Raw genomic sequence first — 20,921 nt, 5'->3', positions numbered from 1 at the left:
TCCTGGATAGAGACTATTTTTGATTACCTGGAACACAAAAGAAAATCTAAAAGCTTTATTTGGGTTACACCAAGTTAACCACTGAGATGCGTCTAGTTTTGTGATTCTGATGTCAATAACGGAGTACACTTAAGAAAGATATAGAGGATATCCAAACTTATTTGGGCAGAGAATCAATGTCACAGATGATATCAATGTGTGAATACATTAAGCTTGTGAATACAGTGCATTCGTAAAGTATTTAGACCCCTTGACTTTTCCACATTCTGTTACGTTACAGCCTCATTCTAAAATTGATAAAATAGTTTCCCCCTCAATCTACACACAATACCCCATAATGACAAAAGCAAAAACAGGTTTAGACATTTTTGAAAATGTATTAAAAATAAATGGAAATAGAGTGCCTTGCGAAAGTATTCGGCCCCCTTGAACTTTGCGACCTTTTGCCACATTTCAGGCTTCCAACATAAAGATATAAAACTGTATTTTTTTGTGAAGAATCAACAACAAGTGGGACACAATCATGAAGTGGAACGACATTTATTGGATATTTCAAACTTTTGTAACAAATAAAAAACTGAAAAATTGGGCGTGCAAAATTATTCAGCCCCTTTACTTTCAGTGCAGCAAACTCTCTCCAGAAGTTCAGTGAGGATCTCTGAATGATCCAATGTTGACCTAAATGACTAATGATGATAAATACAATCCACCTGTGTGTAATCAAGTCTCCGTATAAATGCACCTGCACTGTGATAGTCTCAGAGGTCCGTTAAAAGCGCAGAGAGCATCATGAAGAACAAGGAACACACCAGGCAGGTCCGAGATACTGTTGTAAAGAAGTTTAAAGCCGGATTTGGATACAAAAAGATTTCCCAAGCTTTAAACATCCCAAGAAGCACTGTGCAAGCGATAATATTGAAATGGAAGGAGTATCAGACCACTGCAAATCTACCAAGACGTGGCCGTCCCTCTAAACTTTCAGCTCATACAAGGAGAAGACTGATCAGAGATGCAGCCAAGAGGCACATGATCACTCTGGATGAACTGCAGAGATCTACAGCTGAGGTGGGAGACTCTGTCCATAGGACAACAATCAGTCATATATTGCACAAATCTGGCCTTTATGGAAGAGTGGCAAGAAGAAAGCCATTTCTTAAAGATATCCATAAAAAGTGTCGTTTAAAGTTTGCCACAAGCCACCTGGGAGACACACCAAACATGTGGAAGAAGGTGCTCTGGTCAGATGAAACCAAAAGTGAACTTTTTGGCAACAATGCAAAACGTTATGTTTGGCGTAAAAGCAACACAGCTGAACACACCATCCCCACTGTCAAACATGGTGGTGGCAGCATCATGGTTTGGGCCTGCTTTTCTTCAGCAGGGACAGGGAAGATGGTTAAAATTGATGGGAAGATGGATGGAGCCAAATACAGGACCATTCTGGAAGAAAACCTGATGGAGTCTGCAAAAACCTGAGACTGGGACGGAGATTTGTCTTCCAACAAGACAATGATCCAAAACATAAAGCAAAATCTACAATGGAGTGGTTCAAAAATAAACATATCCAGGTGTTAGAATGGCCAAGTCAAAGTCCAGACCTGAATCCAATCGAGAATCTGTGGAAAGAACTGAAAACTGCTGTTCACAAATGCTCTCCATCCAACCTCACTGAGCTCGAGCTGTTTTGCAAGGAGGAATGGGAAAACATTTCAGTCTCTCGATGTGCAAAACTGATAGAGACATACCCCAAGCGACTTACAGCTGTAATCGCAGCAAAAGGTGGCGCTACAAAGTATTAACTTAAGGGGGCTGAATAATTTTGCACGCCCAATTTTTCAGTTTTTGATTTGTTAAAAAAGTTTGAAATATCCAATAAATGTCGTTCCACTTCATGATTGTGTCCCACTTGTTGTTGATTCTTCACAAAAAAATACAGTTTTAAATCTTTATGTTTGAAGCCTGAAATGTGGCAAAAGGTCGCAAAGTTCAAGGGGGCCGAATACTTTCGCAAGGCACTGTATCACATTTACATAATTATTCAGACCCTTTAGTCAGTACTTTGTTTAAGCAGCTTTGGTAGCGATTACAGCCTTGAGTCTTCTTGGGAATTACGCTACAAGCTTGGCACACCTGCATTTGGGGAGTTTCTCACATTCTCCTCTGCAATTTGGAAGGTGAACCTTTGCTCCAGGCTGAGGTTCTGAGCGCTTTCATGAAGGATCTCTAGATTTTGCATTCCCTCGATCCTGTCTAGTCTCCCAGTCTCTTCCGGTGAAAAACATCCCAACAGCATGATGCTACCACCAGCATGCTTCACCATCCGCCAGGTGTCCTGCAGACGAAGCTAGGCATTCAGGCCAAAGAGTTCAATCTTGTTTCTCATGGTCTGGGAGTCCTTTAGGTGCCTTTTGGCAAACTGCAAGTGGGTTGTCATGTGCCTTTTACAGAGGAGTGGCCTCCGTCTAGCCAGTCTACCATAAAGGCCTGATTGGTGGAGTGCTGCAGAGATGGGAGAACCTTCCAGAAAGCCAACCATCTCCGCAGAGGAACTCTGGAGCTCCATCAGAGTGTCCATTGGGTTCTTGGTCACCTCTCTGATCAAGGCCCTTCTCCCCCGATTGCTCAGCTTGGCGGCCAGCTCCAGGAAGAGTCTATGTGGTTCCAAACGTCTTCCATTTAAGGAGGCGACTGTGTTCTTTGGGACCTTCAATGCTGCTTAATATACAACTTCATCTGAGTGCAACGTATGCTGTTGAACGCTGAACGAAAGCTGAACGAGAGACCTTGGTTTATTGATTTCCATTCCCATTTGAGATCGGATCTGTAGGTACCTGCGTCTTCGTCCTCTGTTCTGTCTCTCTTTCCTGTAGCTTCTACCTCGGGTTCAGATCCTCAGAGCTCCCACCCTCATCAGACCGTGAGGCCCATTCAACATCACCAGCAGCTCTAAGGTGGGAAACATCTCAGTTCCCAATGCAAAAACCCTGTGCTACTCAGGAGCACAGTCCGTCTGTTCTACGACAGATGCTGGGAGCGGACGCTGTCGTAGTCCATGTGGGGTCAAACAACATCAGGAGGGCTAGCATGGAACATCTGAAAATGAATTTTAAAGAACTGATTTTTGCATTAAAAGACTTAAAAAAACGGCCAATAATTTCAGGTCCAGTACCGTCATTGGGCCGTTGGTGTGAAAGATTCAGCAGGCTACTGGCATTACACATCTGTCTAAAAGATTACTGTAGCTCTGCTGGAATCACTTTTAAAAAGATAACTGACACCTTCTGGAAACAGAAGATACTCTACAGCAGGTATTCCCAAACTTGGGAACGAGCAATGCCGTCAGGGGTATGCCAAATAAAAATGTGATTCATAAAAAAAATATATAATCTTCTGTGCAACTGGGTCCTGGACTTCCTGACGGGCTGCCGCCAGGTGTTGAAGGTAGGAAACAACATCTCCACCCTACTGATCCGCAATACTGGGGGACATGCAAGGGTGCGTTCTCAGCCATCTCCTGTACTCCCTGTTCACCCATGACTGTGTGGTCATGCAATCTTCCAACTCCATCATCAAGTTTGCAAAAATTTTAAATTTTAAATTGATTTGCATTTTAATGAGGGAAATAAGTATTTGACCCCTCTGCAAAACATTACTTAGTACTTGGTGGCAAAACCCTTGTTGGCAATCACAGAGGTCAGACGTTTCTTGTAGTTGACCACCAGGTTTGCACACATCTCAGGAGGGATTTTGTCCCACTCCTCTTTGCAGATCTTCTCCAAGTCATTGAGGTTTTGAGGCTGACGTTTAGAAACTCGAACCTTCAGCTCCCTCCACATATTTTCTATGGGATTAAGGTCTGGAGACTGGCTAGGCCACTCCAGGACCTTAATGTGCTTCTTCTTGAGCCACTCCTTTGTTGCCTTGGCCGTGTGTTTTGGGGCATTGTCATGCTGGAATACCCATCCACGACCCATTTTCAATGCCCTGGCTGAGGGAAGGAGGTTCTCACCCAAGATTTGATGATACATGGCCCCGTCCATCGTCCCTTTGATGCGGTCTAGTTGTCCTGTCCCCTTAGCAGAAAAACACCCCCAAAGCATAATGTTTCCACCTCCATTTTTGACGGTGGGGATGGTGTTCTTGGGGTCATAGGCAGCATTCATCCTCTTCCAAACACGGCGAGTTGAGTTGATGCCAAAGAGCTCCATTTTGGTCTCATCTGACCACAACACTTTCACCCAGTTTGCCAATGAACATCTGAATGATTCAGAGGACAACTTCAGGCGGGCATGTATATGTGCTTTCTTGAGCAGGGGGACCTTGCAGGCGCTGCAGGATTTCAGTCATTCACAGTGTAGTGTGTTACCAATTGTTTTATTGGTGACTATGGTCCCAGCTGCCTTGAGATCATTGACAAGATCCTCCTGTGTAGGTCTGGGCTGATTCCTGACTGTTCTCATGATCATTGCAACTCCACGAGGTGAGACCTTGCATGGAGCCCCAGGCCGAGGGAGATTGACAGTTCTTTTGTGTTTCTTCCATTTGCGAATAATTGCACCAACTGTTGTCACCTTCTCACCAAGCTGCTTGGCGATGGTCTTGTAGCCCATTCCAGCCTTCTGTAGGTCTACAATCTTGTCCTTGACATCCTTGGAGAGCTCTTTGGTCTTGGCCATGGTGGAGAGTTTGGAATCTGATTGATTGATTGCTTCTGTGGACAGGTGTCTTTTATTCAGGTAACAAACTGAGATTAGGAGCACTCCCTTTAAGAGTGTGCTCCTAATCTCAGCTCGTTACCTGTATAAAAGACACCTGGGAGCCAGAAATCTTTCTGATTGAGAGGGGTCAAATACTTATTTCCCTCATTAAAAGGCAAATCAATTTATAACATTTTTGACATGCGTTTTTCTGGATTTTTTGTTGTAGTTATTCTGTCTCTCACTGTTCAAATAAACCTACCACTAAAATTATAGACTGACCATTTCTTTGTCAGTGGACAAACATACAAAATCAGCAGGGGATCAAATACTCTTTTCCCTCACTGTACATCACAGACAAACTGAAAAGGTCCACCCACACAGACAGTGTGGTGAAGAAGGCGCAATAGCGCCTCTTCAACCTCAGGAGGCTGAAGAAATGTGGCTTGTCACGTAAAACTTTTACAGATGCACAATCGAGAGCAACCTGTTACCTATCACCGCCTGGTATGGCAATTGCACAGCCCTCAACCGCAAGGCTCTCCAGAGGGTAGTGCGGTCTGCACAACGCATCACTGGGGATAAACTACCTGCCCTCCAGGACACCTACAGCACCTGATGTCACAGGAAGGCCAAAACGATCATCAAGGACAACAACCACCTGAGCCACTGCCTGTTCACCCCAATATCATCAAGAAGGCAAAATCAGTACAGGTGCATCAAAGCTGGGACCGAGAGACTGAAAAAAAGCTATCTCAAGGCCTTCAGACTGTTAAACAGCCATCATCAACAGAGGCTGCTGCCAACATACTGACTCAAATCTCTGGTCACATTAATAAATGGACTTAATAAAGGTATCACTAGTCAATTTAAATAATTTTTACATAGAGGTATCACTAGCCACTATAAATAACGTAACTTGAATAATGTCTACATATCCTACATTACCCAATATGTATATACTGTATTCTACACCATCTTGCCTATGCCGCACACCATCGCTCATCCATATATTTATATGTACATATTCATTCCTTTACATTTGTGTGTATAAGGTAGTTGTTGTGAATTTGTTAGTTTACTTGTGAGATTTTACGGCATAGTCGGAACTAGAAGCACAAGCATTTCGCTACACTCGCATTAAGATCTGCTAAACATCTGTATGTGACCAATAAAATTAGATTTGGATTTGATACCTCTGTTGATCCTACAGCTATTGTATGCAGTAATCATGAGCCTATGAACAAGAGTTACACTGAAAGCACTGAGGCAGTGTGCCCTAGTAGGAAGACCACTGTGTGCAGCTCACCTTGCACTATCAGCTCCAATATAAATAACATGAGAAAGTCTACTTCTGATAAGCTTCCCAGTAAAGCATTACAAATAATCAAGCAACCCAGAAGTGCTAAAAATAGCCCATATTAACATATGTAGCCTGAGATCAAGGTCCATGAAGTCAATAACTTGCTTTTAACAGATGACATTCATATTCTGACTCTCACTTAGATAATACCTTTGATGATACACTGGTAGCAATAAATGGTTATGACATCTACCGAAATGACAGAAATGCCAACAGCGGCGGTGTTGCGGTCTATATTCAGAACCACATTCCTGTGAAGTTGACAGACGATCTCATGTTAAATACTGTTGAAGTAATATGGCTACAGGTTCATCTGCCTCACTTAAGCCCATTCTTGTGGGAAGCTGCTATAGACCTCCAAGTTCTAACAGTCAGTGTCTGGATAATGTGTGTGAAATGCTTGATCATGTATGTGATATCAACAGAAAAGTATATTCTCTGGGTGATTTAAATATTGACTGGCTCTCATCAAGCTGCCCACTCAAGAAAAAAAATTAAAAAGTAACCAGTGCCTGCAACCTGGTTCAGGTTGTCAACCAATCTACGAGGGAATTTACAAACAGCACAGAAATGAAATCATCAACATGCATTGATCACATCTTTACTAATGCTGTCAAAATTTGCTTTAAAGTAGTATCCACATCGATAGGATGTAGTGATCCCAATAAAGTAGCCATATCTAATAAAACCAAAGTTCCAAAGGCTGGGCCTAAAATAATGTATAAGATGTCATACAATAAGTTTTGTAGTGATTCATATGTTGATAATGTGAAAAATATTTGCTGGTCTGTGGTGTGTAATGAGGAGCAACCAGACACTGCACTTGACACATTTATGAAATTGCTTATTCAGGTTACTATTAAGCACGCACCGATTAAGAAAATTACTGTAAAAACTGTTAAATCCCCTTGGATCGATGAGGAATTGAAAAATGTTATTGTTGAGAGGGATGAGGCAAAAGGTATGGCAAATAAGTCTGACAGAACAACTGATTGGCAAACGTACTGCAAATTAAGAAATCACGTGACTAAACTAAATAAAAATAAACTATACTATGAAACATAAATAAATCATTTAAAGAATGATAGTAAAAAGCTTTGGAGTACCTTAAAATGACATTTTGGGAAAAAAGGGAAACTTGACTCCATCATTCATTGAATCAGATGGCTCAGTCATCACAAAACCCACTGATATTGCTACTTCAATTATTTTCATTGGCAACATAAGCAAACTTAGGTATGACATGCCTGCAAACACTGACACTAGACATCCAAGTACATTTGACGAAATTCTGAAAGACAAGAATTCTACTTTTGAATTCCGAAAAGTCAGTGTGGAAGAGGTGAAAGAATGATTGTTGTCTATCAACAATGACAAGCCACCAGGGTCTGACAATCTGGATAGAAAATTGCTGAGTATAATATCGGACGATATTGCCACATCTTCAATTTAAACCTACTAGAAAGTGTGTGCCCTCAGGCCTGGATGGAAGCCAAAGTCATTATACTACCCAAGAAGAGTAAAGCCCCCTTTACTGGCTCAAATAACCAACCAATTAGCCTGTTACTAACCCTTAGTGAACTTCAGGAAAAAAAATGTGTTTGACCAGATACAATCATATTTCACAGTAAACAAATTGACAACAGACTTTCAGGAAGCTTATAGGAAAGGACACTCAACAGGCACAACACAAGCCTGGGAGAAATTGATGATAAAATTATTGTGGGGGGCTGTCTTGTTAGACTTCAGTGCAGCTTTTGACATTATCGATCATAGTCTGCTGCTGGAAAAACTTGTGTTATGGCTTTACACCCCCTGCTATAATGTGGATAAATGGTTACTTGTCTAATAGAACAGAGGGTGTTCTTTAATTGAAGCCTCTCAAGCATAATCCAGGTAGAATCAGGAATTCCCCAGGGTAGCTGTTCAGGCCCCTTAGATTTTTCATATCTTTACTAACGACATGCCACTGGCTTTGAATAAAGCCAGCATGTCTATGTATGAGGATGACTCAACACTATACACGTCAGCTACTACAGCAACTGAAATGACTGCAACACTTAAAAGTGCTGCAGTTAGTTTGGGAATGGGTAGCAAGGAATAAGTTAGTCCTAAATATTTCCAAAACTAAAAGCATTGTATTTGGGACAAATCCTTCACTAAACCCTAAACCTCAACTACATCTCATAATGAATAATGTAGACATTTTGCAAGTTGAGGTGACTAAACTGCTTGGAGTAACCATGGATTGTAAACTATCATGGTCATAACATATTGATACAACAGTAGCTAAAATGGGGAGAAGTCTGTCCATAATAAAGCACTGCCCTGCCTTCTTAATAATACTATCAACAAGGAAAATCCTACAAGCCCTAGTTTTGTCACACCTAGACTACTGTTCAGTAGTTTGGTCAGGTGCCACAAAGTGGGACTTAGGAAAAATGCAGTTGGCTCAGAACAGGGCAGCACTGCTGGCCCTTAAAAGTACACGGAGAGTGAACATTAATGACATGCATGTCAATCTCTCATGGCTCAAAGTGGAAGAGAGATTGACTTCATCACTACTTGTTTTTGTAAGAGCTGCTGACAAGCTGAATGAACTCTATTCCACATCAGGTAAGTGATGCAAGCAGTAGAATCATAAAAAACAGGTAAAAATACACCTTGTGGATCAAAGGGGATTGTGAGGAGACACATTGTGAAATTGTTGTATGGTGGTATTAAACATTTTGTATTGTCGATATGTAGTGGTGTAATAATGTGATGATGTACTGTTGTATCTTTTGTTTTATATGTAATGTAAGTGCTTTAATGCGTTTGGACCCCAGGAAGAGCAGTAGCTAATGGGGATCCCTAATAAATGCAAATGCTGCAGAAATGTTTTGGTACGCTTTCCCAGATCTGTGCCTCGACACAATCCTGTCTCGGAGCTCTATGGACAATTCCTTCAACCTCATGGCTTGGTTTTTGCTCTGACAAGCACGGTCAACAGTGGGACCTTTTACAGACAGGTGTGTGCCTTTCCAATCAATAGAATTTACCACAGGTGGACTCCAATCAAGTTGTAGAAACATCAAGGATGATCAATGGAAACAGGATGCACCTAGGCTCAATTTCAAGTCTCATAGCAAAGGCTCTGAATACTTATGGAAACAAGGTTATTTCTGAGGGAATTTGAGGGATTTTTAAAATCCATTTTAGAATAAGGCTGTAACGTAACAAAATGTGGAAAAAGCGAGGGGGTCTAAATACTTTCCAAATGCACTGTACGTGTGTACTTGAGCTCCTTAAGCAACACATCGCCTCTGTTTAAAATGTTGTGTCCTCAGAGCTGTGGAAGGAATGCTATTCAATGGAATTGGCCACAGATATTTGGCCCTGACAGCAGCAGTGTCTTCACAGGCGTTTCTACACTTAATCATATAAACCAACAACCTGGAGAAGATCTGTGGTAGAGGTGGGGCAAACCCTGGAGGAATTCAAACAACAGAACTTTGCACTGTGATATCATACAGTAAATCAATATGAGAGAGAGAAAGAGAGAGAGAGAGAGAGAGAGAGAGAGAGAGAGAGAGAGAGAGAGAGAGAGAGAGAGAGAGAGAGAGAGAGAGAGAGAGAGAGAGAGAGAGAGAGAGAGAGAGAGAGAGAGAGAGAGAGAGAGAGAGAGAGAGAGAGAGAGAGAAAGAGAGAAAGAGAGAGAGAGAGAGAGAGAGAGAGAGAGAGAGAGAGATGGCAGTGGTGAAGAAAGTGCAAGACAATTGTTATCTCCGGCATCTCGCACGCTTTTCTGCTGGAATCGTTGGCAGTTACATTTGAGACAAAAGCCTTGCTGTTTGACTGGGTTGAAAGATGGAGAGTGAGTGAGAGATAGAAAGGTGAAAGCCACGAAAGAGGGAGGGTTGATGAGACAGTAGGGAGCAGTGTCTGCGTGAAACAGTAATACAGTCATGACTTTGGGTGTCACAATTTACTCCCCCCTCTCCTTTTAATAGATCCATTCTTCAGTGCTAATGTAAACTCTCTGGCAGTGCTCCCTCAGGCAGACACACCACCAGCCTGGGTTTCTGTTTCACTTAATCACACAAACACCACTTCAAACAGACAGAAAACGAATGATAATCAAACACTGATTTGACACGGAAATGAACAATATGTGTGTGTGTGTGTGTGTACTGTATGTGCATGCACGCGTACATGTGGGTCTCGTGCTTTTTACAGTCAATCAGGGAAATAATCCACCTGGATGTAATCCCATCTGAACCTCATCACTGAAGAGTCATTAACAGCAACATCCATTAATAACGCAGCCCTACAGACTGTACCTCTCCATCTCAGCCATAACCATGTCAGGAAAAGCAGTGTCTAGAGACACTCCTTTCTACCTCGATCCCTTCAGAGCTGACTGCGGGTGCAGTACTCCTGACCTACCCAGTCCCAGCCCACATATATAATATATGGCTGTTCAGGGAGCACCTCGGTGCTATAGCATACTGTAGCAGCAGTAATCAAACTAGGAGGAGCTGCATATTGTTGTACTGCCTCTTTCACTGTCACTACTATAGTTTCCATCATTTAAGACTGAATGCTGTCAGTGAACACAGAGGTCAGAGCCCATACAAGCACATACATTCACACCCACATCAAGTTCTCCCCCTCTTCACTAGGTGAAACTATGCAAAAGCAAACAAAAACATCCCACTGCTGTAATCTAATATTTCAGAATACATTGACCACCATCAGCCAAACACAATAGCAGCATATCATATTATTCCTCACCTTAGGGTCTGTACTCTATGGAGTGAAAGAGCATTCACCAGTCTGGTTCGTTCAGCACAGTCAGGTCTGTATCATATTAACTATCATGCTGGGGATTCAAACATCATGCAATACTCAGGCTCACACTGAGTTACACCCATACAGCACAGTGTAAAACACAAGCACCTGAAGGTAGGTATGCTGGCATTATAATCTACTATCATTACTATAGATTACTCTCATTACTATAGACAGTGAGGAGGATGTTTAATTTAACCCTACCAAAGACAGTGAGGCAGACGGTAGCACTCTTGGTGCCCTCTGGGTAGGTGTGGTACTCGCAGGTGTAGCAGCCCTCATCCTGGATGATGACTGGTCTGATGGACAGCTGGCTGTGGGAGAGGGAGGGGGTCAGCCAGGCCCTCTCCTGGTAGGGTGGCTCGATCATGGGGTCGCTGTATTTGGCATAGGAGGCTACTCCGCTTGAGTCCCGCTGCTTTGCTGTATGTCTCCACAGCACTTGCTGTACCTTCTCTGGCAGGCCATAGGAGCAAGACAGGGCTGCCGCCTTACCACTCACCGCTGTCTTGTTACCCTCCGCAGTCACACGGGCTGGAGGAGGCGGGAAAGAACATGCTAACACAGGATTAAAAGGGCAGACAGAGAGACGGGCAGACAGACAAGTACACACACACACGCACTATGGTATGCTATCTGTACGTCTAACTTTCTGTCTGGAACAGCTGTTTCTGATTGTCAGTATGTGCATCCCCTCCCCTCCTCAGTCAGTGGTCAGTAACCACACAGGACCCATCAATAACACATGAGTAGGCTCCCACAGCTTCTACTTAAAATGCTGATATGGGAACATAAAACAAAACACATGGGGATGGGAGTCTTGACATCTCTATAGTATAGAACAGGGATCATAAACTACACTGAACAAAAATATAAATTCAACATTTGAAGTGTTGATCCTATGTTTCATGAGCTGAAATAAAAGATTACAGAAATTTCCCATACGCATCTAAAGCTTACTTCGCTCAAAATGTTATTTTTTTTATACCCCTGTTAGTGAGCATTTATTATACATGTATAGTCACTTTACCCCTACCTACATGTACAAATTACCTTGACTAACCTGTACACCCACACATTGACTCTGTACCGGTACCCCATGTATATAGCCTCATTATTGTTATTTTATTGGTTACTTTGTATTTAGTAAATATTTTCTTAACTCTATTTCTTGAACTGCATTTTTGGTTAAGGGCTCTTAAGTAAGGATTTCACGGTAAAGTCTACACCTGTTTTACTCGGCGCATGTGACAAATTGAATTTTATTTCTCCTTTGTCAAAATAATCCATCCACCTAACAGGTGTGGCATATCAAGATGCTGATTAAACAGCACAATCATTACACAGGTGCACCTTGTGCAAGGGACAATAAAAGGCCACTAAAAAGGCCACTAAAATGACTTGTCACACAACAGAATGCCACAGATGTCTCAAGTTTTGAAGGAGCGTGCAATTGGCATGCTGACTGCAGGAATGTCCACCAGAGCCTTTGAATGTTCATTTCTCTACCATAAGCTGCCTCCAACGTTGTTTTAGAGAATTTAACAGTACATACAACCGGCCTCCCAACTGCAGACCACGTGTAAACAGGCCAGGACTTCCACATCCAGCTTCTACACCTGCGGGATTGTCTGAGACTAGCCACCCAGACAGCTGATGAAATGGTGGGTGTGCAACACCAAATAATTTCTGCACAAACTGTCAGAAACTGGCTCAGGGAAGCTGATCGGCGTGCTCGTCGTCCTCGCAAGGGTCTTGACCTGACTGCAGTTCGGCGTTGTAAAAGACTTCAGTGGGAAAATGCTCACCTTCGATGGCCACTGGCACGCTGGAGAAAATGTTGCATGTTGGTGTTTTTTCAGTCTTTTATGTTCAACAATTAAATAAAAATCACCCGCCAGTTTGGGAACCCTGGTACAGAGGTTTATCAAAAGAGGAGTGAATAGGGAAAGGCTTGTGATTTGTTTTTGTAATCTGCAAATAAGTAGCATACACTGAGAGTTCACTGAGAACAACGTAGGGCACCAGAAAATAAAGTCTACATTTTATTCAGAAACAATAACAGGCTCCTCTTAAACAGTCAATATGAATGGTCTCCTCTACTTACATGTGACGGTGAGGCAGGTGTGTCCCTCCTGCGATCCCCCCGGGTACAGGTCAAAAATGCATGTGTAGCAGCCCTCGTCTCTGAAGCCCACCCTGCGGATGGTGATGGCTGAGGTGTCCTTGGGGGAGGGGGCCAGCTCGACATGCTGCTGGCCGCTCACGCTGTCCTTCTGGCTGGGCTCGTAGGTCAACAGAGTCTTGTTCTGGACATCCAGCCAGCGCACCTGTTTAAGGGTGTCCCCACGCCCCTTGGATACCATGCAGGACAGAGTGAAGGGGAGCTCCACTGGGGCCTCCACACGCTCAGGAGCCGTTACTTTGCCTGGGACACGGATAGGGGTGGGGACAACAGGGTTTACAGATCAGTCAAACAACTCATGCACTTGTGGCATGTAAAATGTCTAGCACTGTATACAACATATTGGTTGGTGGAAACGTGCATTGCCACAATATATGTGAACTTCCTAATAAAAAAAAAAAATGTGTCAATATTTCGTGTGCTATGTCCACTCACACTGCAGTCTGACCACCATCAGTAGGGACACACACAGCTGCAGGCATCGCATCAGGGAGGACTCACACATCATAGTCTGCTTTGGGCAGATTAGAGAGGCATTGGACTGAGGGACTGGGGTCAAAGTTCAAAGCTCCAAGACCAGGGTAAGTCACTAACTAAAATAGTTCCAAATAACCTCTGTCTGTGCCATCATCCCAAAAATGTTTACTTACGGTCTGAACACGCTTCTTGAGTGGTTTATAGGAGTCTCATCTTACGCTCTGTCTCCTAGGAAAGATGACACACATGAATTTGGGTTAAGCCAGTATTGAAATCTGCCTTTGAAGTGCAGATATAGGATCAGTTAACTAAATTAGACATTTTAAGGCAAAATGCAGGGCATCATTCCATCATCAAGGGATCAGCCACGCCCATTACACACAAGCCTTTCCTTTGATTCAATGGTTGCCATGCTCTACCAGACCGAGGCTACAATTGAGTCCATTGAGGACAAATGATCATGAACCCAGCATTTGCTTTTGAGATATCCAATTGAATAAAGCCCACCTCAAAAGAAAAACAAAGGCTGTTTTGAGTTTTGCCTAAAATGGAAAGGTGTGTGTTGTAAAATGCAATCGCTTCACTTTCTTGAATAAGATTAGGCCACTTGCCAGCTTTGAAATAGTTATTGTGAAAAATAACCTGTTATCCTATGAACACTTAGACCAGTGCTTTCAAAACTTTGGGCTGCACCCCCACTATCAGATTTGGCAGGAATGGGTTCAGAGGTACAGGGAGATTTTAAAAAATGAGAAAAAAAAACTTGATTTGACCATTAATTCATAAAAAAACAAGTTGCCATCTCAAGAGGTCAAATAAAGAACAACACTATGTGCCTATTAAGTGCGAGGCCAATTCCAAGGTAACAGAGTGATGCTGAGACTCAGATTTTTCACTTTAAAATGTATGCCAAACAAACACCAATGATTAAAGTTAAACAAACCATGCAACTCTATCCACAAGGACGACTTTTAACAATTTACAGATACTTGACAAAAACTTGAAAAACAGTGCAGATGCAAAGTCTGGTTATCATGTCTAGCCTGTCTATGCATAACAACATTGACATGTTATGCTAGAATCAATTAGTTTCCCCATCACGAAACACCAGCAAATGGCCACAAAGAGACACCAGCAAATGACCACAAAGAGTAGAACCAGCTCACCTGCTTTTACACTATGATTTGACTATTATATCTTCAATGTTTCTTTTGAAACGAATATTTAAAAAAGGAATCGTTTCACTGAGCTCAGTTCACAAAACAGGGTTTACCTTCAAATGAGAGACAAAAGTAAATGAATCACATTAAATAATCTTCAGAAATTAATTTGTCAAAGCAACAAAATAACTAGCTTTACAATGATGGTAAAAACTTGAGACATTTTGGGGTTAAAATCTTCCTAGATGTCACAGAGGGTGCACCGAGGGACATGTCAAAATGCAGAATCCTTATTCACATTAAAAAAACGACTCTCCGTGTGGTCTATATTAAAGTGCACTTCATTTAATAAAAGCTTTAAAAATGCAATATTGGTGGTCAATTTCTACTTAAAATATCACAGCGACGTAAAACGCGCACATTTCGTGGATTAACTGCACTATCCTGAAACGTTCTCTTATACAATACATTTAATAGCTTACCTCTGTGTGTGGTGTAGTCTGCGGGCGTTACTTTGATAGCTAGATTGCACACTTTACTCTCATGGTCCGTGTATTCCATTGAGTGTCTATAACGGGTGTATTTAGAGCTGGTCCGGGTAAAATCCCGCCTACCTGTGAGAGTCCAGTCAAATCAGGACCGAGTGAATGGACGGGTTATTTGTTACAAAACTAAACCGACGCGAGGGCAACTATGTTTCTTATGGACAGAAAAGAGCAGAGGCTCTGAGCTGACCGATCAGGTCCATTGTCTACTTGCGCAACTATGGGGCAAAATAAATTGATTTAAATTGTTGACAACATGTAAACTATATTTCGTCTCCAATATATTTTTTTAAACAAACACATTTGCACAAGTACATGACATCCGTCAAAACAAGCTATAGTATCAAGAACAAGATGAAAGGAGCTACTTACAATTCCCCACATGGGAGTTTTGTCAATCTTTCTTGTAATCTGGCCATCCAGAATCATAGAAACATGCTGTCCCATTGAAGCGCAGACATTGTTTTCGTGACCTTGTCCGCTAACCCATCTATATGAAAGGGCATTGGGCAACAGAGGAAAATACCGGTTTTGTTGTAATGCATGAAATTGTAGGTTTATGTCATGGTGCCAACACTGGTCATGCTTCGGGTCAAATAATTGCATGTCCTTTTACCGCACTTGTGTGCAAAATAGTGGTGCTGACAAGAAGGCACAGCTATCACTCAACAGCTTCTGGTGTGGGCAGGCTGCCCTTTAGTGCTGCGTATTGACAGTTCAAAGGCATATACAGTAGATTCGGTTTACTCCTAGTAGTCCAGCTGATAATTGTTCAATTTAATGACAACTATCGAACTTGTTACACGAATACTAGATACCTTACCTTGAGAAATTTTAAAATATTAGAGGCAGTCTTGGTAGCCTGTCAGTCAACCATTAAAATGTCTGCCATCCTGATTTCCTGTTGGTAGAAAATAGGGTAAAATCAGTCCAAACAATATAAGGTTGATTTTGCAAATATGGACACTTTTGTATGTAAAATGTTTTTGAAAATAAAACCTATTGAAACGTATTTTATTCACTCTGTCTGGAAACAAGATCTAAGTAACTGAGACCATACTTTTAAGAACATAATGATTTTTAAAAATCGGTTTCCGCATACCAAAAGGGAAATGTCATTACCACCATGTCCTAAAATGTGCTATTTTAGTTGAAAAGGTCATTACAGAAATTGTACCTGAGGTATTTTGTATAACATTTCACATTATATATATATATATATATATATATATATATATATATATACATATATATTTTTTTTTGTTTTACTATTTAGAAGTTTTAATTATATGTATACATCATTGTCATGTCTACATATGCCTTGATGATACTCAGAAACATGTATTTACCAAATCAAAATGTTAAGATTATTCCTAAAATATAAAATATTAAGAACATGCATACAGTATAAAGGTTAGCATATGGGAAAAATCATCAATATCAGTTGTAATTGACTTAGTATTGTGGTAATGACAGAGTGTGGTGGAAATTACATATCATAAACAACTGCTGAAAAATACAATTAAATATTATGTCACAGTAATTTTATTGAAGATATGGGACAGACCATTCAAAACCTCAAAAAACTAAAAGGTCACATGCCTCAAGAACGTAAAGAATATTTTATAACAATTTGGGATTCAATGCAATAGGCATAAATACAAGGTTGGAAACACTGGTTGACATTAAACAAATCATTGTTCACTGGCTGCAGTCTATTGATTCAGACACATGAGACAGGTGTGTGCTCACTTAAGATGAGGTTTTGCCCTTAAAACCCCATCTGGACATAGACATAACTGATATGGGCAGAATGCTTAAATTCTTGTTAATCTAACTGCACTGTCCAATTTACAGTAGCTATTACAGTGAAATACCATGCTATTGTTTGAGGAGAGTGCACAGTTATGAACTTGAAAATGTATTAATAAACCAATTAGGTACATTTGGGCAGTCTTGATACAACATTTTGAACAGAAATGCAATAGTTCATTGGATCACTCTAAAACTTTGCACATTGCTGCTATGTAGTGGCCAAAATCTACATGTGCCCAATATTTTTCTTTGTATTATCTTTTACCAGATCTAATGTGTTATATTCTCCTACATTCATTTCACATTTCCACAAACTTCAACAAAGTTTTTCCTTTCAAATTCTATCAAGAATATGCATACATGTATCCTTGCTTCAGGTCCTGAGCTACAGGCAGTTAGATTTGGGTATGTCATTTTAGGCAAAAATTTGCAAAAAGGGGTCCGATCACTCTATTGCTTAACGAGAGACCAAATCTCCTCCCAGATGTTGCCATCAAGCATCACATGCCATTTTGTCACTGGATGAGGCTCAGAGACAAGCCCAAGCACATTTTCTGGTTGGTACTGTACCATACAATGTCCTCTCTCATTGGCCAAAATAATCGGTTGGCTCCCTCACGACTCATGGTTTTTCAACATCTTGTATAATATCATATTTCACAACACACCACTTTCCAATCGGTCTCTCAACACACCAATTTAATTTCTCTTGAGGTATCTTTTTTTTTGTTTCTTAATTACTCTTGGTATCTTATAGGATCTTGTTTGATTTCTTTTAAATACACACTACATTACCAAAAGTATGTGGACACCTGCTCGTCGAACATCTCATTCCAAAATCATGGGCATTAATATGGAGTTGGTCCCTCCTTTGCTGCTATAACAGCCTCCGCTTTTCTGGGAAGACTTTCCACTAGATGTTGGAACATTGCTATGGAGATTTGCTTCCATTCAGCCAATCGGCAATTATGCCTGGCTCGCAGTCAGCGTTCCAATTCATCCCAAAGTTGTTCGATGGGGTTGGGGTCAGGGCTCTGTGCAGGCCAGTCATATTCACCCACAACAATCTCAACAAACCATTTCTGTATGGACCTCGCTTTGTGCACAGGGGCATTGCAATGCTGAAAGAAATGGTCTGAAACAGGAAGAGGCCTTCCCCAAACTGTTGCCAAAAAGTTGGAACCACAGAATTGCCTAGAATGTCATTGTATGCTGTAGTGTTAAAATTTCCCTTCACTGGAACAAAGGGGCCTAGCCCGAACCATAAAAAACAGCTCCAGACCATTATTCCTCCTACACCAAACTTATCAGTTGGCACAATGCATTGGGTTGGGTAGCGTTCTCCTGGCATCCGCCAAACACAGATTTGTCCATTGGACTGCCAGATGGTGAAGCGTGATTCAACACTCCAGAGAACACGTTTCCACTGCTCCAGAGTCCAATGGTAGCTAGCTTTACACCACTCCAGCCGACGCTTGGCATTGAGCATGGTGATCTTATGCTTGTGTGCTTCTGCCCGGCCATGGAAACCCATTTCATGAAGCTCCCGACGAACAGTTCTTGTAATGACATTGCTTCCAGAGCCCGTTTGGAACTCGGTAGTGTGTTGCAACCCGAGGACAGACCATTTATACGTACTTCAGCACTCCGTGGTCCCGTTCTGGAAGCTTGTGTGGCCTACCACTTCACAGCTGAGTCGTTGTTGCTCCTAGACATTTCCACTTCACAATAACAGGGCAGCTCTATTAGGGCAGACATTTGCCACGTTGAAAGTCACTGAGCTCTTAAGTACCAGCCATCCTACTGCCAATGTTTGTCTATGGAGATTGCATGGCTGTTTTCTCAATTTTAAACACCTTTCAGCAACCGATGTGGCTGAAATAGCAATGTCCGTACTGTGAGACGCCTAAGACAACGCTACAGGGAGACAGGATGGATAGCTGATCGTCCTCGCAGGATCGGAACATCAAATCAAAGTTTATTTGTAACGTGCGCAGGCAGCTTAGCACCAGTGATGTACTGGGCCGTACGCACTACCCTCTGTAGTGCCTTGCGGTCAGAGGCCGAGCAATTGCCATACCAGGCAGTGATGCAACCAGTGCTCTCGATGTTGCAGCTGTAGAAACTTTTGAGGATCTCAGGTCCCATGCCAAATCTTTTTAGTTTCCTGAGGGGGAATATGCTTTGTCGTGCCCTCTTCACGACTGTCTTGGTGTGTTTGGACCATTCTAGTTTGTTGTTGATGTGAACACCAAGGAACTTGAATCTCTCAACCTGCTCCACTACAGCCCTGTTGATGAGAATGGGGGCTTGCTCGGTCCTCTTTTTCCTGGCCCCACCCTCTGATCTCCTCACTATAGGCTGTCTCATCGTTGTTGGTGATCAGGCCTACCACTATTGTGTCATCTGCAAACTTAATGATGGTGTTGGAGTTGTGCCTGGCCATGCAGTTGTGGGTGAACAAGGAGTACAGGAGGGGACTGAGCATGCACCCCTGTGGAGCTCCAGTGTTGACGATCAGCGTGGCAGATGTGTTGCTACCCACCCTCACTACCTGGGGGCGGCCCGTCAGGAAGTCCAGGATCCAGTTGCAGAGGGAGGTGTTTAGTCCCAGGATCCTTAGCTTAGTGATGAGCTTTGTGGGTACTATGGTGTTGAACGCTGATCTGTAGTCAATGAATAGCATTCTCACATAAGTGTTCCTTTTGTCCAGGTGGGAAAGGGCAGTGTGGAGTGCAATAGAGATTGCATCGTCTGTGGTACTGTTTGGGCGGTAAGCAAATTGGAGTGGGTCTAGCGTTTCTGGGAAAATGGTGTTGATGTGAGCCCTTACCAACCTTTCAAAGCACTAAATGGCTACGGACGTGAGTGTTACGAGTCTGTAGTCATTTAGGCAGGTTGCCTTTGTGTTCTTGGGCACAGGGACCATGGTGGTCTGCTTGAAACATGTTGGTATTACAGACTCAATCAAGGACATGTTGAATATGTCAGTGAAGACACCTGCCAGTTGGTCAGCACATGCCCGGAGCACACGTCCTGGTAATCCGTCTGGCCCTGCAGCCTTGTGTATGTTGACCTCTTAAACTTTTTTGGGATAGGGGGCAGCATTTGGAATTTTGGATGAAAAGCGTGCCCAAAGTAAACTGCCTGCTACTCAGGCCCAGAAGCTAGGATATGCATATAATTGGTAGATTTGGATAGAAAACACTAAAGTTTCCAAAACTGTTAAAATATTGTCTGTGAGTATTACAAAACTGAAATGGCAGGCGAAAACCTGAGGGAAATCCATCCAGGAAGTGCTATTATTTTGAAATGGATGTTTTTCCATTGAAATCCTATCCACCATTTAAAGGGATAGGACCCAGATTCAGTTCCCTATGGCTTCCACTAGCTGTGAACAGTCTTTAGACATTGTTTCAGGCCTATTTTCTGAAAAATTAGGGAGATTGGGCATTTTCAATGAGAAGCCAGTGGAATGTCCCCAACCTGTTTGGTGCGCAATCTTTGCAATCTTCTTTTATATTGAAGACGCTATTGTCCGGTTATTTAGGCTAAGGATTGATTATAAACATCGTTTGACATGTTTCTACGAACTTGTTTCTACGGATACTATTTGGAATTTTTGTCTGCTGGTGTAGTATGATTCAATCTTAGCCCTGTATTGACGCTTTGCCTGTTTGATGGTGGCGGCACAGCAGGATTTCTTGTAAGCTTCTGGGTTAGAGTCCTGCACCTTGAAAGCGGCACGACGTCCTCAATGCACTTATTGATAAAGCCAGTGACTGATGTGGTGTACTCCTCAATGCAATCGGAAGAATCCCGGAACATGTTCCAGTCAGTGATAGC

At 42.2% G+C, this 20,921-nt stretch overlaps 1 protein-coding gene across 6 annotated transcripts in view; it reads right to left on the bottom strand.

Moving 5' to 3' along the window:
- Positions 1–16,194, bottom strand: part of LOC110501614 (OX-2 membrane glycoprotein) — a 30,042-nt gene extending 13,848 nt beyond the window's left edge. The window contains exons 1-6 of one of the 6 annotated variants that reach the window (XM_021579302.2): positions 16,084–16,194; positions 15,633–15,750; positions 13,729–13,783; positions 13,514–13,592; positions 13,001–13,321; positions 11,098–11,451 (exon numbers count right to left, since the gene is read on the bottom strand). In XM_021579302.2, the coding sequence (XP_021434977.2) occupies positions 11,098–11,451; positions 13,001–13,321; positions 13,514–13,586 (748 nt within the window). In that variant the 5' untranslated portion in view covers positions 13,587–13,592; positions 13,729–13,783; positions 15,633–15,750; positions 16,084–16,194. The other 5 variants (XM_036958973.1, XM_021579300.2, XM_021579299.2 and 2 more) reach the window with 5 other exon arrangements.
- Positions 16,195–20,921: the final 4,727 nt, after the last annotated feature.

This window comes from Oncorhynchus mykiss, chromosome 22 (assembly GCF_013265735.2).
Source record: "Oncorhynchus mykiss isolate Arlee chromosome 22, USDA_OmykA_1.1, whole genome shotgun sequence".
Classification (NCBI taxonomy): domain Eukaryota; kingdom Metazoa; phylum Chordata; class Actinopteri; order Salmoniformes; family Salmonidae; genus Oncorhynchus; species Oncorhynchus mykiss.
This window is presented reverse-complemented; position numbering and strand designations above follow the sequence as displayed.